At 45.4% G+C, this 25707-nt stretch overlaps 2 protein-coding genes across 2 annotated transcripts; both read left to right on the forward strand.

Moving 5' to 3' along the window:
• Nucleotides 1-7736: 7736 nt before the first annotated feature.
• Nucleotides 7737-8860, forward strand: LOC119298029. Its single transcript, XM_037575574.1, has one exon. It carries the CDS (start codon nucleotides 7751-7753, stop codon nucleotides 8450-8452), a length of 702 nt encoding a protein of 233 aa, XP_037431471.1. The 5' UTR covers nucleotides 7737-7750; the 3' UTR covers nucleotides 8453-8860.
• Nucleotides 8861-19678: 10818 nt separating this feature from the next.
• Nucleotides 19679-20572, forward strand: LOC119298030. Its single transcript, XM_037575575.1, has one exon. It carries the CDS (start codon nucleotides 19754-19756, stop codon nucleotides 20291-20293), a length of 540 nt encoding a protein of 179 aa, XP_037431472.1. The 5' UTR covers nucleotides 19679-19753; the 3' UTR covers nucleotides 20294-20572.
• Nucleotides 20573-25707: the final 5135 nt, after the last annotated feature.

Here is a 25707-nt window from a genome sequence, read left to right on the forward strand (position 1 = left end):
GACGGCGGGCGGCGTCGAGGGCGAGGGCGACGGCGGGCGGCGTCGAGGGCGAGGGCGACGGCGGGCGGCGTCGAGGGCGCGGCAGAGACGAGGCGAGAATCGGAATCGGAGAAGACGAGAATCGGAGCCTTGTATTTATAGCCCCCCCACCTTTAGTCGCGGTTGGCGATGCGACCCGCGACTAAAGGCATCCTTTAGTCGCGGGTCGCCTGCCCAACCGCGACTAAAGGGTTTTTGGCGGGTTTTTTGCGTTCCCGCGCCCCCCCTTTAGTCGTCGCGGTTGGGGAGGCGGCCCGCGACTAAAGGTAACCTTTAGTCGCGGTTGGTCTGGCCAACCGCGACTAAAGGCCGCCGCAGGTTTAGGGTTTTAGCCCCCCCCCCAAACCTGTTTTCTGTTTAATTTGTATTGTTTTCTTTTTAATTTGTATTGTTTTCTGTTTAATTTGTATTGTTTTATTTCTTTTGTGCTTTATTTTAATTTTGAAGGAGTTTCACATATTCTACGGTACTACATACTTTGCGCCTCGAACTACCCTTGTCCACCGGGCTACCGCGTCCCCACCGGCTGGAGCCTAAGCGCCGGCGGCGTGCCGGTCCCTCCCGTCCCTCAGGGTACTGCGCGCCGGGCGGCCATCACGAACCACTACTACCTCGACCTCACGCCGGAGCAGCGGATGAATCCCCGCTGGCATCCCGATAACCAGCATACTTGGGACGCCTTCTTCATCAATCGGCGTGAGAGGGCGCTCGCCAGGTATGAGGAGGACGGTCTGCCTCCTGGGAACTTCCACGAGGCCGGCCGTCGGCTATGGTGGTATGGCCGGACTCTGCAGAGCGTCATGGACTACATCACGGCCGGCGATATCCCCCGCCTGCGCTACCCTCAGTTCGAGCCACGAGCGCCGCCCGACGACAGCGACGACAGCAGCGACGACGACGGCGGCAACTTAGAAGGCGACGACTACCAGTACAACGACAGTATGACTAAATCACTCCAAATTTCATGTATCATCAGTGGTATCTCGAATCATTCGAAAATGGACACCAAACACATCACGGGTAATATAATTCACATGATCCATTCAACAAAGTTTGGTACAATAAATTATTACACATCATTTCTTCCCTTGTGTCCCTGCTTGCTTACGATTGTGCTGTATCCATGGAGCATCCTCATCATTTAATTTAATGCTTGGGTCGGTGTTCACTTTGAAGGGCGGAATTTCAGCAAACATATTATAATCTTCTGACATGTCTGTCTTGTCCTCCACTCCCACGATGTTTCTTTTCCCTGAAAGAACAATGTGGCGCTTTGGATCATCGCATGATGTACTGATCGTTTTCTTATCTTTCCGTTTCCTCGGTTTGCTACTCATGTCCTTCACATAGAAAACCTGAGCGACATCTTTCGCTAGGACGAATGGTTCGTCAAGGTAACCAAGATTGTTGAAATCCACCATTGTCATTCCGTATTGCTGGTCCACCTTTACCCCACCTCCTGTTAGCTTGAACCATTTGCACCGGAACAAAGGGACCTTAAAGGAGGGTCCATAGTCAAGTTCCCATATCTCCTCTATGTAACCATAATATGTGACCTTTTGCCCATTCTCGGTTGCTGCATCAAAGCGGACACCACTGTTTTGGTTGGTGCTCCTTTTATCTTGGGCGATCGTGTAAAATGTATTCCCATTTATCTCGTACCCTTGGAAAGTCGTTATAGTCGAAGATGGTGTCTTGGCCAACATGTACAGCTGATCTACAACATCATTGTCATTCATTAAATGTTTTCTCAACCAACTGCCGAAAGTCTCCATGTGGGCCTTCCTAATCCAGGATTCAGGCTTCCCCGGGTTGTCCGAGCGTAAAATATTCTTGTGTTTCTCAAAGTACGGAGCCACCAAGCTGGAATTGGTCAGTACAGTGTGGTGTGCTTCAGTCAAAGAATGGCCGTCCATACATATCGTTGATTTCCTTCCGATCGTGCCTTTTCCACTTAGTCTCCCCTCGTGCCGCGATCGAGGAAGACCAATCGGCTTAAGGTCAGGAACAAAGTCAACACAAAACTCAATTACCTCCTCATTTCCATAGCCCTTGGCGATGCTTCCTTCTGGCCTAGCACGGTTACGAACATATTTCTTTAATACTCCCATGAACCTCTCGAAGGGGAACATATTGTGTAGAAATACAGGACCGAGAACGAAAATCTCTTCGACTAGGTGAACCAGGAGGTGCGTCATAATATTGAAGAAGGATGGCGGGAACACCAACTCGAAACTGACAAGACATTGGATCACATCGTTCTGTAACCGTGGTAGAACTTCTGGATTGATTACCTTCTGAGAGATTGCATTGAGGAATGCACATAGCTTCACAATGGCTACTCGAACATTTTCAGTCTCATGTAAGCAGTGCGTGCATGCATTGTATCCCTTATTTGACAGTCCCGAAAGGTTACTAAGAGCAGGCCAATCGTTGATGGTTACGAAAAGCAACGCTCGTAGGTCAAATTCCTCTTGTTTGTGCTCATCCCACACACGGACACCACCCCACAGCTGTAAAAGTTCATCAACTAATGGCCTTAGGTACACATCGATGTCGTTGCCGGGTTGCTTCGGACCTTGGATGAGCACTGGCATCATAATGAACTTCCGCTTCATGCACAACCAAGGAGGAAGGTTGTAGATGCATAGAGTCACGGGCCAGGTGCTATGGCTGGAGCTCTGCTCGCCAAAAGGATTCATGCCATCCGTACTTAGAGCAAATCTTATGTTCCTTGCGTCAGCTGCAAAATCTTTGAACCATCTGTCGATCTTTCTCCATTGCATTCCATCTGCGGTGTGTCTCAACTCCCCGTCCGACTTACGGTCCTCTTTGTGCCATCGCAACAACTTGGCATGCTCTTTGTTCCTGAACAGACGTTTCAACCGTGGTATTATAGGAGCATACCACATCACCTTGGCGGGAACCCTCTTCCTGGGTTTCTGGCCCTCAACATCGTCACCAGGGTCATCGCCTCTAATCTTATAACGCAATGCAGTGCATACCGGGCATTCATTCAAATTCTCGTATTCACCGCGGTAGAGGATGCAGTCGTTGATGCATGCATGTATCTTCAGAACCTCTAAACCTAGAGGGCAGACAACCTTCTTTGCTTCGTACGTACTGGCGGGCAACTCGTTATCCTTTGGAAACATATTCTTCAACATTTTCAGCAAGTTTTCAAATGCCGAGTCAGCTACACCTGCCTCTGCCTTCCATTTCAGCAAATCCAGTGTGCAGCCCAGCTTTTTCAGACCATCATCGCATCCGGGGTACAGCGCCTTTCTGTGATCCTCTAACATGCGATCCAAATTCTCCCTCTCCTTTTCAGTTTCACAGCGTCTCCGTGCATCAGCAATGGTCCGACCAAGATCATCAACGGGATCATCACGTGCCTCTTCTTCACCTTCCCCTTCACCTTCAGCATCCTCCATGAAAGTATCACCGAAATGAGCAAGATAGCTTTCATCGATGAAATCATCCCCTTCTTCATCTTCTTCCATTATAACCCCTCTTTCTCCATGCTTGGTCCAACAATTATAGCTTGGCATGAAACCGTGCCGAAGCAGATGCATGTGAACATCTCTTGAGGAAGAGTAACCCTTCTGATTCTTACAGATAACACATGGACAGATAACAAAACCCCCCTGCTTGTTCACATTAGCCACTACGAGGAAATCTTTCAAACCCGTAGTGAACTCGCCGGAGAGTCGGTTACCGTACATCCATTGCCGATTCATCTGCATTATTATAATATAAAATATATAATTAACCATCATGCATTTGTTAAACTAACTAGCTACAAACAATATAAATTAAACAATGAACTACACACATGCATATTTTATCAATGACACATCAAAGGTTCATCAAGTTGCTAACCGCGATCGAGGAGTGTGGCTCCAACACTTCATGTCATGTTTGTTTCATGCTCTTGGGGCATTTCATCAAACACCTTATGTGCATAAGAGGAACCAAAAACAAACCTACACCAACTTGTGAAGAGAATGGCTCCAAATGGCTAAGTGTTGGCTGCTGGATGGGTATATATAGGGGAGGGGCTTTAGTTGTGGTTGGCCTGGCAAACCGTGACTAAAGGTGCCCGAAGGCCTTTAGTCGCGGTTGTCCTGGCCAACCGCGACTAAAGACCCTCACGTGCGCCAGCTGGCCACCGAGCGCCCTGGGCCCAGGCCTTTGGTCGCGGTTCACCTCCAGAACCGCGACTAAAGGTCCCATTAGTCGCGGTTCCTACAGCTTCGCGACTTATGGGGCTGGACGGAAGCCTGTTTTTCCACCAGTGCACGTACATGCGAGCTAGCTCTAACGCAAAAGCTTTGCCTAGGCTTTCCACCTACCAGCAACCGAAAAAGCTCACTGACGCAAACGATGCGAGGGGATATTCCAGAAACTTCTGCAACACGCTCGTATAGGTCTTTTCGCCAACTTGGCTCTCTGGCCTAACAAATCTGAGGCCCCGCTCGGTTTGGAGTTGAAGAAACCACATGAATGGCAGAGGATACAGGAATGACAGAGGAATACGATGCTAAAACATACTCTCTCCTTTCCGGTTTATAGGGCTTATCTCAAAATTTTAGTTTTTCTATTTTATAAGGTTCAATTTAGTTGTTCCCCATCACATTTTCAGACTTTAAGGTGCATTAAACCATTGCATGCAAGTATTAAGAGAAAACTGACCAATGCATGCACTTTATGCATGCATGCATTGCAATTAATGCATTCGTAAACATAATTTTTTGAGGAAAATAAGAGCATTAACCGGGTGCTTTTGCAAACTACAAAAAATATTCCACCACTCATCATCTACCTTGGTTGGTGAGATTTTTGAATTGAGCCTTATAAACCGGAAAGGAGGGAGTAAGAATCAGTACTTAATTCATGAGCTCTGCGGTTCAAACGTTCACACTCTTGTCCCTGGAAACGTTTTGTCATCTAACCTCTAAAACTAGATGAACTTTTGGGGGGGGGGGGTAAAGCTAGATGAACTTTCAATTTTCAAAAAAGAAAAACTTGGCCCTCATAAACTTAAAAGGGGTTTGAGCAGGATGCGATATGATTTTCACACATTCGCAAACTCAGACAACAAAGGAAATTCTAAAAACAGAGGATTATGAAATTGGAAATTTATTTAACAAATGAAGCCTTAGAGAAAAATCAACATTTGAAGATAATATGGAGAAGTCACAAAACACTAAGATATATAAATAAAAATAAGGCGATAAGTTCATGAATAGCCATGGAAAATCAGGAAATATTAGATATTCTTCAAGAATGTTCATTAGGGTTTCCAATTGATTTTTTTCGAATAGCGTAGATTTATCAGGGTTTTTGTGATTTTCTTATAATGGCGTAGATTTAGCAGGTTTTTATTTCACGTTCTCTATCCCATTCTAGATTTTACCATTTTATCTTTTAAAAATGAAGCATCATGTTTTTTCATTAAATAGTTTATTTCAGTAAATATGCATTTCCTTTTAATTATTTGCTTTTTCACGGGTTCTTTTTGTTATTGGCGTGTCTAGATCTTACCCCATGCATCGATCAAACTGCTTTTGAGCTGGATGAGAAATTCGAACCACTTCTAAAGTTGAGGATACACTTATCATGTTTTATGGTTAGGAACCAAAAAAAACTTGGCCATCCGTCGATAGACTATATATCACTCGATAATGCATAGGAGCACTTGCAGGCTACCTTCCTTGATATCTCACCATTCAATATGCATAGGGATTTGCACCGCTATATTAGCATGCTTGCATTCTTTGTTATAGTTCGCTCTATGTTTTCTTGTATAAGTAGTATAAGGAGATATTGTCTGCGCAGACTGTCCCTCTCCTACCCCACTCCTCCCCATGCTCTCGTGCCAACCCCCAACAACCAACAACGACTCATTAACTTGTGAATCACATGCATGTAGATTTTGTTGATCTCAGAGTTTTGAATCATGCAACACATCTAATATTCAATTTGTCCCAAGTTTTCTAAATGCAATATTATTTGAACTCTAAAAATATCTTTCACAAGTTTCTGTTTTTGTACCAGTTTTAAAATTGTATATCGTTTCAAATTTGAAAATAATTTATGTTTAATGCATTTGAATAATTTCCAAGGTTTAGGAAATGTGAAATCAAATATATTTCCATTAAGTTATGTCTCTTCAATAAACTAAGAATCTTGTCATGGGATAATTAAAGTAAATACTGGATTTCATGATTGTTAAATTTCAAATAAAAAAGAATGGTAATTCAGTATTGCAATTCTTGGAAAATTCAAGGTACAAATTTCATGAAATTATGTCTTTCATTTTTTATTTCTAGTGAAACATGAGAACTCAATGATAATAATTCTAGAAAAAATACTTATACTGATCTCAGGACTTTTTCTGCCATAAAAAAGTTATGTTTTACTGACGTTGCCTACTGATTTATTAGTGCAGATGTATGTAACCATTTATCTTCATGGTCCAGCAAAGATGAATTAATCCTAATTACATTGCATACTGCCGTTTGGTTTCATTTATTAAACCGTGGCATACCTGCGAGCTGCAACACATTTATTACGTAGTAATTATCTAACATCCTTTCTCTGCCAACACGCATGAATTAACCATGTGTGGACATAAAGTCAATGCACATTTACTTCTGGCATATTGTACCATTAACAATTCAAAAAGCAACTCGCCTTTACTTCTCTACAATGTCATGTGAGTATTAAAATTGTATTGGTTCAGTAGCAAAACTAAAAAGGATTTCAATCTGTATCCCAATGGACATCGATTGTGGTTCAGATTACAGGGAGGTGCGCCTCCGTGTGTTCTTCGTCCGCCTCCATATATCACTTAGCTAATATATGCTGCTAATCTCGTGGCACATAGTGAATCGATGGGTTCCCCGATAAAATCTGGAAGGGAAAGTTGCATGCTTAGCGACATGGTTGTTTGGAATGAACATTTTTTTCGAAACGAACATTTTGATCCATCAAAACAGCAGTTCGATGTGACATTTACATTGTGATCTTGTCAAGTTGTTTTTTTAAGGAAACCTCTTGGCGCACTTTATTGATGATTAAAAAGGATTACATCGCTCAATACGCCACTTCTAGTAAAACTTCTGCTCCGAGTTGCAAGCTACTCCCTCCGTGAAGAAATATAAAAGCGTTTAGATTATTATTTTAGTGATCTATACACTCTTATATTTCTTTGTAGAGGGAGTACAACGTTGTACAACCTCACTCACAGTCATTGAATCATTCGTTCTTCGCAACCGTTGGATGCTAATCTGGGGGCAGTGAGCTGTCTTGCTGGTTTGTTTCCTGAATGTGTTCTTTTTTTCTTCCTGAAGAACGCATTGCCGCGTTTTATTGTACGTACATATTTGGACTGTACCTCACCATGTTTCGTTGTAACTTGTAGTCCGTCCATTCCCGCGTAAAGGCTGGGCGGATACGCCATGTACGCAGTCCAACTTAACCGCGTACAGGCCGGAGCTCACCGTGAGCTTGATCAGAATAAATATCTTCTTCACCGAGTAGCCAATTGACTGTGACCGCAACGAAAAGCCCGCCGAGTCCACGGCTCCACGGCATCCGCTGGCCGCAACAAACCTCCAGCCAGGCTGTGCTGCCCCCACTCCCGCCTACACGACACCGCTCCCTCTGCCTCCCCGCTGCGTCTCCCTCTGCCGCTCCGCTATATATGCCATTGCCGTCTCCGGCAGCAAGCACCCCACGCATTACATTTACATTACCACACCAACAGCGCAAACAAGAGAAGCGCAGGAAGAACCAGACAGAAGCTAGCGCTAGCAGCAGCACACACGCGACGACCAAGAGACATACAGGGGCGTACGGCGGGGAAATGGGCCTGTGTGTCTCATACGACGCTGCGGCCGACGGCCCGGCGACAGCCAGGGTGGTTCTCCCCAGCGGCGAGCTCCGGGAGTACTCGCCGCCCGCAACGGCGGCGCTCGCGCTGGAGGAGGTCGGCGAGAAGGGGTGGTTCCTGTGCGACGCCGACAGGATGGGGTTCGAGGGCTCCGTCGCGGCGGTGGCCGGCGGCGAGGAACTCCAGCCGGGGCAGATCTACTTCGTGCTCCCGAGCGAGATGCTGCGCCGCCGCCTCGCCCCCGAGGAGGTGGCCTCGCTCGCCGTCAAGGCCAGCGCCGCCCTCGTCAGGGCCTCCACCGTGTCGTCAGCCGGCGGCCGGCGCCGGCGGGGCTCCGTGGCGCCGCTCGTGTTCGCGCCGTCCGACGAGGACTACTCGGCCGAGGATGCCTTCACCTTGGCGACGTTCGCTGCGAAGCCGACGGTGGCGCAGAAGCGGAGGGTGGCGTACCGAGGCGGCAGGTCGCCGCCGAGGTTCTCGCCCGACTTAACCGCCATCTCCGAGAGCGAGTAGAGGACTAGAGGTGCATGGTACACGAGACTGCCAAAAAAAAGGGGCGCATCGTTGCACATAGCCCTGCCTCGCCTGGCCACGACTGACGCGTGGGCCCGTCCGCTGATGCTAGATCGGACGGCGGGGACGCGGAGATGGGCGCGGCAAATGTTTGATATGTGGATGTGTGCAGCTAGTTTCTGAGAGTGTGGGGTGGCCGTGGTAGAAATAGTCGCGTCTTCGGCGTTGTTAATTTGAACGTCAGAAGCACGAGGAAATGCACATACAGATATGCATGTCAATGTAATGTAAATACTGCACCCGCATCAAAAATGTAGATAATGTATAAATGATTGGAGTATGTATGCTCGGTCACTGGCCTGAATTCCTTGCAATAATTCATGCCTCTCTCATATTACCTTGCTGGAATTCGTGTCCCTATGTAAGTTTTTCTTTTTGGAAAAGGAACTCACTGCTATCTATCATCAGCTCACCAGGAAGCGAAAGAATTCGCGGGAAACGCGGGTGGATTCGAGTGTGTGGGTTAGGCTGCTCACATAAAGGAAAGAGAAGACGAGGTCGAAATTGTCCGGACAGTAATAAAAGCAAGTTAGGGTTCGTCACCAGCGGGAAATCAGTCCTCGTTTGGACGGATCGACAGTCCAGCGGAGCAGAGAAGCTGTGGATGAGGAGGACGACGGTGGTGACCGTGGAGTGAGACGAGAATCCCTTGCAGGCGGCGTTCCTCTGTGGGAGGAGTCCTGGACCCGGGGGCGGGTGCTCGGCCGACGGAGTGGAGCGCGATGACCGTCATATCCCTATGTAAGTTATATAGCATATATGATTTTGGAAATATATTGCAGAAATTGGGGCATCTCTCGCTGAAATTTGGGAACCTACACAATTTTTATGGAGTCATATACGTCTTCAGAAATACATTGCAAGAATTTGGGCCGCCTCCGCAAATTTGTGGTGTCGTGCTTTCCCCGACTCCGTGCTTTGGCGTGGTTTTCGGGCCGAGCACCATCTTGTTGCCGGGGGAAGTTCCCTACTCTCTTGACTCGTATCAGAGGGTTTGAGGATTGGATTTGGCTGTGTATAGTTGCTTCGGTCCTGGATTCCTTGCATTGCTTGATCCAGCCATGTTTCTTTTGAGCGACAGGTGGGCTGAGGTTTCATTTGCTCGTCGCTATACCCAGTGGGCTTCTTCTCGTTTTTCCGGTAAGGGTGGCATGCACTGCGTTGCAAATCGAGCAGACCGGCAATGGAGTCATGACGTCATGTTATGTCGTGCTCTCTCTTCTCCAGTTGGTAATGAAGATCTGTCCAGCCGCAACCCAAAAGTGTAAAGGTTTGCTCATACACCTTCCACAATTTCTGCCAATTCTTTTCATGGTGCTATTGAGCAGCCAGTCGCCCTCCTTGTTACTACTACCGTCCGAAGCCAACCATGACGACCCAATATTCTCTTCTTCAGCACGTAGATTACACTACACATGTATTTTAAGCTGTAGCCATATAGTACTTCCTCCGTTCCATATTACTCGTCGCTGATTTAGTACAACTTTGTACTAAATCAACGACGAGTAATATGGAACGGAGGGAGTAGTAGGCTTTACTTTGAAACAGGTCTTTATCGAAAAAGAAAACCCAGAGATAGGTATCAAACAAACATATACAGCCACACCAATGGCTCGTGCCGGTTCTAGGAATAACCCTAGCAAAGGGCCACACAAGCTTGTCGTCTACCTACAACTTGAACGCATATTGCAGGCCATGGTACCTAGCAAAGGCCCTCTCTCTCTCTCTCACACACACACACGGTGGCATCCCCATTTGTTGGCCGGCTTTCCAGCCTGGGCGATGTCCTTTGATTCCGCCAAGTGATTATCACAGATCGGTTGCAAGTTGCCACCACAGCGAGGACAATTGGATGCATGATGCTGGATTCATGCACACCTAAAGAATTGTTGGTTTCATGCATGTTAGCAACACTTGCACTGCACCTTGGCATGCGCTTTTTGCCTTGCTGGTAGCCTGGTAGTAGTGCTGCCCCATGCATGGCCCCAGACTGCCCCCCTCTTGGACATTGGATACATCCAAATGGGTGTGATTTAAATTGATTTGATTCACAGCTCTACTACGCTGGAACGTAACTACTGAGTGCGATCGTGCATTTTGGTCGCTGCTGGTGGGCGTCCTAGTTAATAATTCGACGATACTTGGTATCTCACATAAACTGTTTTCTTTGGTTAGCACGAAGGAGATGATTGAGACCTACGCATGACAAAGGGATCACACAATCGAGGATAGTAAGATTCTCTGCAAAACTATTGTTTTCTAACGAACATGTCGATTTGCAAGCTCGTTAATATTTGCACGTACTGTTGAAAGCGGTTGTTTAATTTGCATATCTGGATGTGTGCTGGATGTGCTGGTCCACGAACGCAATCATGCATTTCTTCGCTACATTTCTAGATTTTTGGGTGTGCAAAACGTTTATAGCCAGGCAGGCAGTACACCTTCAAAAACTAATGGATGGAGCATGTCCACCAGGTCAACCATATCTAGATGCACATCTGAAAGGCGGGTCCGTAACATGATGAAAACATAACATCTTCCATACGCGTTCTTGGAGAGAATCGCCGTTGCGTATATGCCAATGGTGTCACTGGCAGCAGAACAAGCACTTCCCTGTTAGCATCATGTGTGTCTCTTCGCTCTAGTTCACAGCACGGTAAAAACAATAGTTCATTACTAGGAATCTCAGTAATCAATACTGCCTGACTAATTAACTATCTGAAGCAGTAACTAAGATCTTTACAACAGGCCAAGGAGCTAACCAACCTAGTAATCAAGAAACAAGAAAAAACAGCTACAAAACATCATATAGAACTGTATTTGTTGAAACTGCATTAATCTGGCGGAGCAATGCAATCAACTCGACGATGGAAATGTGTGATGATATCATCTCCGCTACTTGCTTAAGTTAGTGTGTATATATTTTTTGGAGTAGCAGCAGTTGAAATACAGACAAGATTGGCTCGACAAAACGATTCTTTGTTTGCATAAACTAGAACTTTCTGCAGTGCTAGCAGAGTACCAAACTAGGAACATGTCATTTCTTCCTCATGGCCTCTCTTTCATATGCTGTCTCCTACCCATGTCTTTTATATACTACTTCGATTTGGCCATTTAGTCAGCACAACAGATTTGAAAATGATCCTAATCGGAGACGAATGCCTGAAGCTTCCACGGCTGACCACACACCAAAACGCGCGTATTTTAATGAACACATTCTATTTTGAAGGTCTAGATCGGCATCTTGCTTCGTCCTTGTCATTGCCTGCTCAAACCCGCAAGGGCCAGGTGGATGTGGTTCGAGGCCACTCTGTGATCTGACAAACAAAATAAGATTGTCTAGTAATATTAATTTGGTGGTTTTACTAGCTGTAAATACAAACATAGGGAAATTACCTCACAGTTTAGAGCAGATATCATAAAACATTAACTTTTTTGCAATAATCGTAAAACCATAACTATTGTGGCTAGGGTGTCACAGACCACAACTATAGTAGAGTTTTTGTAGATGCAAAAAAATTCTGGCACGTGTCTAGTGGGGTTCAAGGCGGTCTGACGGAGGCGAATCAATTTTTTTCCATGTAGCGGACCAACTATTTGGGTTTGTAGTGTTAGAAATAGTGTCAAACATCTTAATCTAAAATATTTAGATTCTGTGAAATTACTTGCCCTAAAATTTGTGATTTTATGATAATTTTATTAAAAACTTATGATTTTGTGAAATGGCCATAATATATGTGGTGTCGTGACATTCATCGTAACAAGCATTACATATTTTTGTGCGGGAAAAACCATCAATCTATTCATCATAATTTTGTGCCGTATGAGCCGCTTGTTGTGTTTTTTTGTTTTTTATCTAGGGCTTATTGAGTTGTGCTCTCAGCAGAATCCCGTCTGGACGTGCGTGTGCTACCGCGTGTGTTTGTGCGTGTATGTGCAACGTGAACCTTGTTGATTTGTTGGACCTTGTGGCTCTGGTGGTTGCTTTATACATAAAGCGGGGCGAAAGCCTTTTTCGGATAGTAGAAAGAACATCAAAACAAAAATTACATCCATGTTCATAGATCACAAGCACTGGAACGAGCGGAAGGTGCGCCACCATCTCCACCCCTCCCTCATTGGAGTCGAGCAAATCTCCTTGTAGTAGACGGTTGGAAAGTCATTGTGCTAAGACCCCCAAAGAACAGTGCACCAGAACAGCAACCGTCCTCATGAAGAGAAGCGTAGATCGTAAGGATCCAACCCATAGACACACAACGCAGACGACAAAGACCGAATCTACGAAAGATAAACACCAACCAAATCTCACGAGATCCGCCGGAGACACGTCTCCACACGCCCTTCGACGACACTGAACTCACTACCGGGGCAGGAGCAAGACAGGGAGAATCTCATTTCATCTTCAAGGAGCCGTCGCCGGCTCGCCTCCTAAGAGGATACAAACCCTAAACAAATTCTAAAAGACACCAAAAAGAGAAGCAGGAGTCCTCTAGCCGGCAAGGACCAGAATCCACCGTGCCCCTTGGCCCTAAGGCCACAGAAGGAGGTAGATCGGCGGTGGAGCCGGCGGGATACTAGGAAAACCTAATTAGGAATAGTGTCAAACATTCTAATAGAAAAATGGATCCTGTGAAACAACTTGATAATTTTTGAAGTTATGGTTTTGCGAAACCCTAGCGATAATAGTCGGGATGTAGTGATATTTGCTCCGTGTTAAGCACACTCATCGTAACAAACATGACATCTAATTAGGTTGATAAAATATTCTAAAGAGACAAAAAAAAGTAGAACAAATACTACGCACCCTCCAGACAGGTTTGACACAATGCATCTAGCACCGTTGAGTTGTCAAGTCAACCCATTTGATGCCACTGGCCTGTATTCTGTTTCCAGCCGTACTAAACTTGCACGGTACTAGCACCATTTTCCCGAGATCAACGGGGTTCGAACATTACTTAAACCTGGCTGAAACAAAACCAGCAAACCCAGCACCTAGAAAACAGGCTATACCACTATACGACCGACAGCACAACTCGACGCTTACGGTTTGCGCGGGCCAATCATCCCCCGTACCAAACGCGAGTAATATATACCACCTGAACGCATTTGGCCACGTTGAGATACGCGGCCGGCCTGACGTCCAAAGATTCGTGCCGCCCTCCGGCCCGACGCGCCGGCGACAAGATCTACACAGCACACCCTCTCTGCAACCACCGTGGCGTGCGCATCGGTCTATCGGGCGAACTCGAGCTCACCTTCCTCCAGCGAAAGTCCGCAGAGGCGATGGCCGATGGAGCAACGGGCGGCGCGACGACAGGCCACGACGCTGGGGTTCGGATGTGTCTGTTTGGTGCGTGGGAACCCCCCTGGGAATTATTTGCTCAGCTGGGCGACCAGACCAAGTGGCCTGTCATGCAGCGCGGGTGGCGCCCAACTGTCCGGGCAGCGCGGCATGCATGTGCGCGGCGCCACCCGACGTGGCCGAAGGCGGCGACCGGCTCGCCGTCGTCGCGTGCATGCACGGCGCCACGCGCGACGTACCTCGCTGGCTGGCCGGGCCGGTAGGCGACGCCCCGGCCCTGCGGACCCGCTCGATTGGTGGGAGTGTTTATGCATGCATGGTCCTGGGAAATGGTGTCGTTTGTCTCCTTTGGCGTTCTTGGCGACGCCTGCATGATCGCGCGCTCCGAACTGGCACCTGCTCCTTGTTTGGACTGATCTGCGATCGATTCCGTGGAGCGGCGAGGTCCGTTGATCAGGCATCATGTGGTTCGGAGACGGGCACGTTCATGAGGCTGGTTAGAATAGTGAACGCCGTATTATATTCCACGCACCGTACAAGTGCAAGTTTCTATGCGTATCGATAGGGTCGTGAAACGGCTTGTCATTTCTATGCATATGGAGTACGTATCTCGTAAATCGAGTGTTCTCACGACAACCTATGATGGGGCTTCTAGTCTAGTAATGCATGTCAGCTGGTTTCCATATGCACGCAAGTACTGCGAACACTATAGAGTATAGACAAGAAAGGTTCCGGACTTGCATGCATGCTTTCGAATAGGGTAATATCACCAGGAGTTATAAAACTTGCTCTGAATGTTCGGTTTGGTGTTAAAACTTTAAAAATATGGATTTATCATCACTCAACTTGCGTTCTCGTGCAAATACGGTCACAAAGTGCATATGTGGGCAATCCGCTGCCGCGTGGCAGGCCACACGTACATGGCCCACTGTCGGTGACTATTGGTGGTGGAGGCGCTAGGTGTGATATCATTTTTGTAGAAAAGAAGTGCTAGATGTGACGTCATTTTTTCAGAAAAGATTCAAGAAAAAACCGTGATGTGAGCTATCGAGCCAGCCACCAAATTCAGTCTTGTCACATGTGCTAACAACCCACACAAGGCGTCCTTGCCTTTCTAATAATGAGATGAATATTGTATTATATTAGTCAACCCAACAAATAATATATTTTTTACCATCGCAAAAAACAAATAATATACTTTTTTGCTAAGACACCCATAAGGAAAGTTTGAGGGTGAGCGAAATTTGTTGCCATTTCGAAATTCATACTTGTTCATGTGTCTAAGGAGAAATGCATAATTTTATATGTTGGCAACGACGGCTACCCGTATCCAACATTTCTTTTTCTCGATACCGATTTTTCTTAGTATGGGCCAGAAAAAACAGTTTCTGGATAATCTCAAAAATTTCAGTTTTTTCGACCGAATTTATTCAAACATTTTTTTGGCATTAAAATATATACAAGCGAACCTAGAAAAGAGCAAAGCTTATGCACGATTCCAGCGGTTAGTAATGCGCATCTACTAGGTGACCCCAGCTTGGGAGTTCAAGTAAATATCAGCTAAAATTAATGATGGAGACCATTGAAATCAATCAAGTGACCATGGGTAATACAGAAAAAGATGTGGCACCGAACTATGAGGCAGATCCTCTGATGTATGGCCCACTGCCGTTGCGCCACTGACGCATGGGCTCGGAGCCACATCAGTGGGCGTCACGGCACGTCAGAGGAGCTGTGTCCCCGAACTATGCACTGCGTTGTATGATTGTGTGCACACAAATCTTATTTGATATAGTTCTGGATGTTTAAATTCAAAAAATACATTTGAAATTTTGGCACGAGGTTTAGTGACCATCGGGATTTCTCTGAACAGAATAACAAAATATCTTCTCATATCTTGGACCAGTTTTTCAATTCGAATTTGATTTAAAACTTTATGGTTAAAAAATCTGAGATTTTCTGAAAACTGGTTTTTTCGGTCGCACCTGGAAAAACGGAATCGAGAAAAAAAGCCCAGACGTGCAGGTGAGGAGCCTACAATTAAACACAAAGCGGGGTGTATCTGTAAAAAGAACATGAACACATCACACGTAGCATTGTGTTGTTCCGGTTACTCACAGTGGCCATGGCAACGTTAGCATGCCACATAAGCATAATATGCGTCTATATATGGATGATGTCACCGTATTTGCACGCGGGGACAAATTGGATGACCACAATTCTGTATTTTTAAAGTTTTAGCACTAAACTGAACATCGAACGCAAGTTCTATGACTTTCGGTGATGTTAGCTCTTTCGAATACTATGGACAATAATGCTTCCGGGTTTGACGTTCTTCTTTAAACCCCCGTAGATTTGCATGCATGCGCGATTCTTCAAATCTCAAAGTTAAAACGTCATGTCTTCAACCAATAATGCTAAACATACAAAGAGTTACACGCAATTACACGCTGACTAGAATTTTTTCCATCTACTAACCAATCATAAACTTGTCCCCCCTGATTTTCAGGGGGGTGGGCCGCCTCGCCACCTATTGACTAATCAAATTAACTCTTTTTGTAAAAGCTTGTAACTCGTTTGTACGTGTAGCATTACTCGTTTCCAACATGATCACGTATAAAATTGGTCACTAACCGAAAGGTACATGCATGCATGAAAACTACCGTAGTACTGTTTGGACGTGTCCATGCGTCCACGCACGATTCATGTCTGGTTTTAGGGGGTGAGCCAACAGAAGATGACGGAACGATGAATGCACACAAACAAACCGCGCCCGTTCACTGAACCTACACGTATAGCAAGCTACGGCCCATGCGGCCACGTGAAGTCCGTCAACTTTGCTCCGCCGACGCGCCACGCGTACCGTCGCCCATGACGAGACGCGGCATGGCGCCGTTCCGGTGCTCCCACCTCGCGCGTCTCGCTCCCGAACTGGGGGCTACATACCGACCTACGTACATGAAAACTCTGGCAAGGCTTTTGGCCTACACGCAACTGAAAAAAGGTCAGTGACGCAAACGATGAGAGGGGATATTTCCAGAAGCTTCTGCTTCACGCTCGTATCGTGCACCCAGCTAAGCTCTTATCATTTCAACGAGAAAGGTACTTTCTCTCCGATGAGGTTTGCAAGGCCATTCATAAAACTAATGAAATTCCTAAAATATCATGGTGTGATTACCTTGCACACAATGAAGCTCCAATATAGAATTGTATGCAAAGTCCATCAGCAAAGCTCAAACGTCACTTGTTATTACAAAACTCGAATGGGTGTCGGTGAAATAGGTGGATTAAGTTCTGACCAATTACTAATTGTCTTGATTTTACAGACATGGCTCTCTTGCCTACCAAACTCGAATGGAGGTAGGAGTAGTACCAAATTCATGGATCATGCAATTCAAACTACTAAAATTGTTATTACAAAAGTCCCTTGCTGCTTGCCTACAACAGTTTTGTCATCTAACTCTAAAATTACACAAACCCTCTCAACTTCAAAAAAAAAAACTTGGTCCTCGCCGACTTAAAGGGGTTTCATTAGGCCGTGTTGGGATTTTGACACACTTTATAGCCCAACTAATAAAAAAACAAAGAAAAGAAGTTTAGGAGAATGAAAATAAACATTTGTTGACCATTTGGGAATTTATTTTAAAATGAAACCTTCGAGCCAAACCAGGAATTCAACAAATTATTGAAAAGTGTTAAAAAAGGAGGCAATGAACTCATGAATATCCATGGAAAAAAGGAAATATGGGGATTTTCTATTAACATTCTAAATTGCCTGTGATTTTCCATTGATTTTTCTATAACAGTATACATTTTATTATTTTCTATATTTCTTTCCATCATTCACATTTTTTGCAAAATACATAGATTTTTCCATTATGTTTTCTGCTTTCAAATGGAGTATGGTGTTTCTCCATTTACAAAAATAGTTTATTTTCAATTAATCTCCATATTCTTTTCATTTTCCTTCCTTTTTCAATTATTTTTTTCATTGGCTTATGCTTGATCTGACCACCGTATCCTCGGTCTATGTGCATTGAGTTGGGAGAAACCACATTTAAATTTAAGGATATGCTTATCATGTTTTATACTTTAGGAACCAAATAAACCTGGTCATAGTTCATAGAGTCTACTATATCACATCGCTAATCTCCATCGTCAGTCCTGTGGCCGGTACTAAGCAAATAATATACATGTGAAAATTGTTATACTATTTATTCTTAATCTAGTACTATGAGGAATGCCATAGACAAGAAATTAACGGAGATAGATCTTCTCTAGCACTACTGATGTGATTTCAGAAGAAAAAATGTTTTACAGCTCGAGAATTGTTCCACTTTAATCCATTGAAGGTCATGGGTTTATCAACTACCCACAATCCAAACCATAATGCTTCTTTTACTATCGGATTTTCACATTTGACAATCTATGTGAGTCGCGGCCTCGCGGGGACAATTAATCTAAAAACATTCTCTAAAGCACCCCTAATGTATTCACTTAATTTCATAAGAATGTAAAGAGTTTAAATTCGTAATTGCACAATGTGAACAAGATGTTGATGGCTCCGCAGGAAAAAAAAGTAAGATGTTTGATGGCAACCATAGAATGGTGCCAATTCATTCATTTTCGTATCTTAACACTTAAGTTATTTTTCCCATACAACCACATAACCTGGCGTGGGGTTCAACTGTGAAAAACAATAGAAGTTACTATTCAAGGACATAGAGTTATTTGAAAAGTATCTAAAAAGAGTTTTTGAAAAAACATATCCGGTCCATCAAAATAGTAGTTTGTTCTTGTATTGACCATGTGATCTTGTCAGAGTACCTTGCGAAGTTGCTATAACGGTTTTTACCTTGAGGCCTCATTCGGTTTGGAGGATTTTTATAGGAAAAACATGGGAATAAGGACTCCAGAGGAAATTTTCCTATATATGCATTCGGTTTATAGAAAATGCTTACAGGAATTTTATAGAAATACTATTCATTTCCTATGCTTTTGAAGGAAATTACACATCCACTCAAAGCTCATTTTGCGCGTAGGAACGAGGCAAGTGTCATCCTATCAAATTCCTATACTACTCCAAATTCCTGTGTTTAGATTTCCTCCAAACCGAATGAGCCTTGAAGCTCTCTCTCAAAGAATGGTGGGTCAACCCTTTCAGTAAAGAGCATCCTAGTAGAAAGCTATGGCGTACCTCACCAGATTTATTACTTGCACTATTTGGAACTAAAGAAATACCCGTGTCTTCTGGCACAAGAGCATGCTGCATTTCCATCAAATGTGAGGCTAAGCTTTGGTTAACCGGGTGCAAGAAATTGGTCTGGTTAATACCGAGAGAGTGATCTTTTTGTGTAATTCGGGCCAGTTGAGTTTGAGTGAAAAAAAACTCTATTCACTTCTTAGTTAAAGGATGAGACAAATCTTTCGCCGTCGTTTTTGGAAGACAATATCTTCAAAATTATTGGATGCTAAGTCTGGAGGTAACGAGCTGTCCGTTGGATTGTTTTCTGAATTTCTTTTCATGAAGAACGCATTGCCGTGTTTGGTTGTACGTACAACGTATTTGTGCGTTGTCCAACTTAACCGCGTGGGTAGGGTTTTGCTAGCTGGCCGGAGCTCACTGTTAACTTGATCGGAATAAATATCTTCTTCACCGGGTAGCCAATTGACTGCGCTTGCAAAGAAGAAAAGCTCCGCCGAGTCCACGGCACCACGGCATTCGCTGGCCGCCACAAACCTCCAGCCAGGCTGTGCTGCCCCCACACCCGGCTACACGACAGCGCTCCCTCTGCCTCCCCGCTCAGCCGCTCCGCTATATATACCATCGCCGTCTCCGGCAGCAACCACACCAGACACCACGCATTACATTTACATCACCACAACAACAGCGCGAACAAGAGAAGCGCAGGACAAGAACACGCGGCGACCAAGACGAAATGGGCCTGTGTGTGTCGTACGACGCGGCGGCCGACGGCCCGGCGACCGCGAGGGTGGTGCTCCCCAGCGGCGAGCTCCGGGAGTACTCGCCGCCCGCGACGGCAGCGATGGCTCTTGAGGAGGTGGGGCACCAGGAGTGGTTCCTCTGCGACGCCGACGCGATGGGGTTCGAGGGCTCCGTCGCGGCGGTGGCCAGCGGCGAGGCGCTCCTGCCGGGGCAGATCTACTTCGTGCTCCCCAGCGACATGCTGCGCCGCCGCCTCGCCCCCGGGGAGGTGGCATCGCTCGCCGTCAAGGCCAGCGCCGCCCTCGTCAAGGCCGCCACCGTGTCATCAGCCGGCAGCCGGCGCCGTCGGGGCTCCGTGGCGCCGCTCGTGTTTGAGCCGTCCGAGGAGGACTACTCGGCCGAGGATGTCTTCACCATGGCGACGTTCGCGGTGAAGCCGATGGTGGCGCAGAAACGGAGGGTGGCGTACCGAGGCGGCAGGTCGCCACCGAGGTTCTCGCCCGACTTAACCGCCATCTCCGAGAGCGAGTAGACGTGCAGCGCAGACGAGACTGCCAAAAAAGGGCATTTTTGCACATAGCCTTGCCTTGCCTGGCCGCGACTGAGGCGTTGGCCTGGCCGCTGATGCTAGATCGGACGGCGAAGATGCGGACATAGCCGCGGCACATGCTTGTGGATATGTGGAGTTAGTTTCTCGGAGTGGTATAGAAATAGTCACGTCAGAAGCATTGTATAAATATTGCACATACAGATATGTCAATATAGTGTAAATATTGCGCCCGTGAAAAAATATACTCCTTCCATCCGAAAATAAGTGTCTGGATTTTATACTAACTTTTGGAGCAGTAATCTTCCAAGTTACAAGCCAATGATCAGGGAGGATGGCGCAGTAGAACACAAGAATGCAAACATAGGAGAAACTAATTTTGTTAACTAAAATAAATAAGAAAGTAGGCGCAGTAGAACACAAGAATGCAAACATAGGAGAAACTAATTTTGTTAACTAAAATAAATAAGAAAGTAAGTGTGCGAAAAATATTGAAAATGGAAGATAGTGTTTGATGTGCCGCTAGTTTTGTCTGAATGAATTTGCTTGAAATTGTGTGAAGACATATATGCACACCAACCTTGGAGAAGATGTTTTTTTTTTGAAACGGGCAAAAAAGCTTTTGCCTTATATTGATATAGGAGAAGCAAACGGGGGTATGGCAAGAGCCAAAAACAACAAAAAAACGAGGAAGGGGGCGACCACCGCCCCCGACATAGGGGGAAGAGGATCAGCCTACAAGTTCCGCCAGATTTTTAGCACCGGCTAGGATCCAGTCCTTCCCCTCTTCCCTAATCTTATGCATGACAACCGATGGCAGGGAGGACTTGTTGTTGAAAACTCGTTCGTTCCTCTCTTTCCAGATCTCCCAAGTGATGAGCGTGATAGCTGAGCGCAAGCCATTTGGGGAGGAGGTGGTGGATTTCGAAACGGCCAACCAAAAGTCCACGACTTTAGGCCTACCCTCCCCGATGCTGCTGATGAGGTCTGGACAAGACAGCCAAGAGGCCGCGGCCGTCCAGATACGTCTGGAGAAGCGGCACTCGAAAAGAATGTGCCGTGCCGTCTCAGGGGAGGTACGGCAGAGCTGACAAGTAGGTTGGTGCGGCCATCCGCGTTTCGCCAAGCGATCGACGGTCCATAAACGGTTCTGGACAGCGAGCCAGGCGAAGAAACGACACTTTGGAGGGGCCCAGGTCTTCCACACGATGTTCCCGAACTGGCAGGGCAAAGAGGCAAGGAACTGGACCTTGTAGGCGGAGGTGGCCGAGTAGCACCCATTAGGGGTCAAGGACCAGGTAATGGAGTCCTCAGTGTCAGGATGAAGCTGGATATCCGACAAGAGCTCCCAGAGGCGGACGTATTGTTCCATGTGATCGGCCGTGAACACATCCACCGCTATGTCCGAGATCCAGTTGTTATCAGCGAGAGCGTCCTGGACCGTCCGATTCTTCCTCTTGGAAGCCTTGAAAATTAGGGGAGCCGGGTCTTTTGGCGGGGCACCATTGAGCCATGAAGACGACCAGAAGGAGGCCTTGGCGCCGTTTCCGATGGTGACGCGAGTAGCCGCATTGAAGAGGTCAAGGTCGAAGGCGTCGTTGGGTGTTTCAGAGCCCACCCATGACTTCTCAGGAGCCTTCCACTCATACCATAACCAGCGAAGCCTCAGGGCCCGGGAGAACCTCTCCAGGTCCAGAACCCCCAAACCACCGAGCTCCTTGGGGCGGCAGACCTTTTGCCAGTTGACTTTGCATTTCCCTCCACTAACCGCCTCCTTACAGGCCCAGAGCATGCCACGACTGATCTTCGCAAAGGCCCTGAGGATGCCTTTGTCAGCCTTTAAAGCCGTCAGCAGGAAGATTGGCATGGAGGAGAGCACGGACTTAACCAGAGCAGTGCAGCCGGCACGGTTCAGGAACTTTCCTTTCCACGGGCTAAGACGAGCCACCGCTTTGTCTATGTAGGGTTGAAGGTCCACACGTCTAAGTCTTCCGAGGGAGAGGGGCAACCCCAGATACTTAATGGGGAAGGGGGTTGTAGTCGCTGGGAAGTTCGCCAGAATCTCCTCCAAGTTAATGTTGGCGCATTGGATGGGGGCGATGGAGCTCTTGGGAGAAGATGTTTTGATATTTGCTACAACATCTATTGTATATTCTTCCATGCACATACAACATCTATTCATGGAAAATAACCAGGCTCGTGAACTCTTCAATAATATTTGAAAAAGAATTAGCAGACTCAAGCACAAGATAAATTTTCTTCTAGCCCATCCTTCATGACATAATAAATACTAGAGCTACGCTCAAAAGGAAAGGATTTTTTATGAATGACTACACTTGTACTCTCTATAACCAAGCCACCGAGGAGACGACCCACCATTTTCTACAGGATTGTGATTTTGATTGGGAATGGTGGAACTCAATTAACTCAAAAAAAGGGGGTCATTTTTGCTTACAGTGACTCCCTACTCAGAGTTCTCACCCATGAAAAGCTCCTAAACCCCTTGGCATGGACATCCTCATTCTCTGATGTTGGAATTTTTGGATCTAAAGAAATGGAAAGATCTTTAGAAGTTTACAATCTTCATTGGAATCTTGGAAGCTTACCCATACTTATATATAGGAAATTGCTGTTTGTTTTACCGTTTGTGGTTAAATTACATCTGCATCATACTTATTTGCATGAATTTCATCTGCTTCTTTAAATCCGCTCTGAATTGTATGCGGGCACAGTTGGATGGCCGGCTCCCGCGTCTCTGTCCAAGGACTGGCCTCCCCTGTCGGCGGACGGATGCGGTAGAAAATTGGCCGGGTCATCGTCGAAGATACCCTAACTCTATCAAAGAGCCACACAAGCTTGTCGTCTACCTGTAAACTTGAACGCATGATGGAGGCCATGGTACTACGAGAGAGTGAAATAAACACGTGGTTTTTCTTTCCACTGAAGAAAATGCCATATCTGTCGCGCTGCATCCGGCCCCGGCTCCGGTCCCCTCTGTCCCTCTCGCACGGTGGCCACCCCATTTGCTGGCCGGCTTTCCAGCCTGGGAGCCGTCCTTGCATTTGCATTCCGCCAAGCAATATCACATATCTGTTGCAACCACAGCAAGGACGATTGGATTGGATTGGATTGGATGAATGATGTTGGATCGATCATTCATGCACACCTAGAAAACAATGCTGCTTTGATGCATGTTGCAACACTTGCGCTGCACTTTTTTGCATGTGGTGCTCCGTACCGTCTTTATCCTGATCTCATAGTATGTTGGATGCATCCAAATACCAAATGGGTGTTCGGATCGATTCGCATCACAGCTCCGTTCCGCTGGAACGTAACCACCACCAACGATCGTGCAGTCAGTCTATGCTGGCGTGCGTATCTGCTACTTCGATGATAGTTGGTATCTCACCTAAGCTATTTATTCGATTAGCACGAAGGAAATGATTGAGACCTACGCATGACAAAGGGATCGCACAATCAAGGATAGTAAGATCCACTACAAACTATTTCTTTTTCTTTCTAACCAACAGATTTGCAAGCTCGTTCTATAGATAGTTAACCAGCACTGTTTTTGGTTCCTTGGCATTATTGGACAGTACAGCTGAAGGGCACCCGAAGGTTGTTCACTTGCAAATTTGGATGTGCGCTGGACGTGCTCGTCCACGGATGCAATCATGCAGTTTACGGCCTTCTAGATTTTCCGTGTGCAAAACGTTTTATACTCCAACCAGGGACACGTACAGTATACACCTTCAAAACTAATGGATGGAGAAGGTCCATGAGGTCAACCACATCTAGATGCAACTGAGACGAGGGTCCGAAACATAATGAAAACAGAGCGGGCACAATCGTGAACACGCGTTCTTGGAGAAATCGTCGCTGCGTATATGCCAATTGTGTCACTGGCGGCACTACTTCCCTGTTAGCATCAGGGGTGTGTCTTTGCCCTTGGAGTATGCTATGTTACCTGAGCAAGAGTTCATTAGTACTCTAGGAATCTCACTAATAAAATACTCCTGCCTCGGTCATTTAACTATCTGAAGCAGTGACTAAGATCTTTACTATAGGACAGGGAACCAACCAACCTAGTAACCAAGAAAGAAGAAGATCAGCTAAAATAACAGGATATAGAACTGTAGTTGTTCAAACTTCAAACTGTATTAATTTGGGGGAAATGTGTGACAGTATCACCTCGCCTACTTGCTTATGTTAGTGTAGTATTTTTTTTAGGATCAGTTAGTGTAGTATTCAGTTCAAATACAAACAAGATTGGCTCGACAAAATGATTCTTTGTTTCCATAAATTATAATCTTTTGCAGTGTTAGCAGAGTGGCAAACTAGAAACACGTAATTGCATCGTCCTTGTCATTGCTTGCTCAAATCGACAAGCGGCCGGTCACTGCCTGCTAGCTTAGAAAAAATCAGCCATCGCAATTTTTATTTAAATTTTTTCAACAAATCAAAAGGTTGTTCGTAGATTTCAGAGAATAATGTGAATTTAAAACTATGAATTTGAAAATGTTCACGGATTTCAAACAATGTTCATGAATTTTTTAAAAAGGTTCACAAATTAAAATATGTCATACTTTAAAAATATTCACAATTTTTTTAAAGAATACATGAATTTCATAAAGAAAACACATATTTTTAAAGTGTTCACGTATTTTATTTTTCAGGAATTTCAATAAATATACATGAATCCATATATATAAATTAAAATATAGAAGAATTAAAAGGACACATGAAAAGATGTAAAAATGGGGAAAATCCAAAAGAAAACTATAAAAACTGATACTAAAACACGGGAAAAAAGGAAAAGAAAAACTAAGGAATACCTTCTCAAAAAGGGAAAATAGGTGTGCGTTTCTCTCAACCAACGACGTGCGCCCTTACAGGCAGGGCCAAGAGGCTCGAAATCTAGGGTGCTTAGTATCTTAAATAGATGTTAGATCAAATATCATAAACCATAACTGCTTGTGGGTAGGGTGTCACAAAACAACAACTAGTAGCTTTTTCATCAGAAAACCATGACTTGTGGGTAAATTTGTCACATCACTCAAATCTTTCATATTAATTTGTTTGTGTTTTAATTTTGTTTCTAACACTCTGGATCCACCAACAAGCCGCCACATTGCAAAGATTGGCTTCTTCTGGGTTTTTTGTTTGGATACACTGAATCCGTACAAACCAAAAAGTTTTATTGAATGACAGAAAGAACATTTCTACCAAAAAAAATTGGAAAATGTCCGGAATGCTGTCTAAAGTGCAATTAAACTATGTCCAATTTTTCGCTCAATATTAAAGTGCCAAAAAAAATTCTAAAGAAAATGCAGTATATCGACAAATTTGTATTTTATATTTTGGGAAATTTTCAACTCGTTCAGCTTAACAAATTGATG

Source organism: Triticum dicoccoides, chromosome 5A (genome assembly GCF_002162155.2).
Source record: "Triticum dicoccoides isolate Atlit2015 ecotype Zavitan chromosome 5A, WEW_v2.0, whole genome shotgun sequence".
In the NCBI taxonomy this organism is placed as follows: domain Eukaryota; kingdom Viridiplantae; phylum Streptophyta; class Magnoliopsida; order Poales; family Poaceae; genus Triticum; species Triticum dicoccoides.

What these genes read in the sequence shown, in the direction of transcription:
- LOC119298029 (XM_037575574.1), top strand. Translation starts at nt 7,751, where the DNA reads ATGCCATTGCCGTCTCCGGCAGCAAGCACCCCACGCATTACATTTACA.
- LOC119298030 (XM_037575575.1), top strand. Translation starts at nt 19,754, where the DNA reads ATGGGCCTGTGTGTGTCGTACGACGCGGCGGCCGACGGCCCGGCGACC.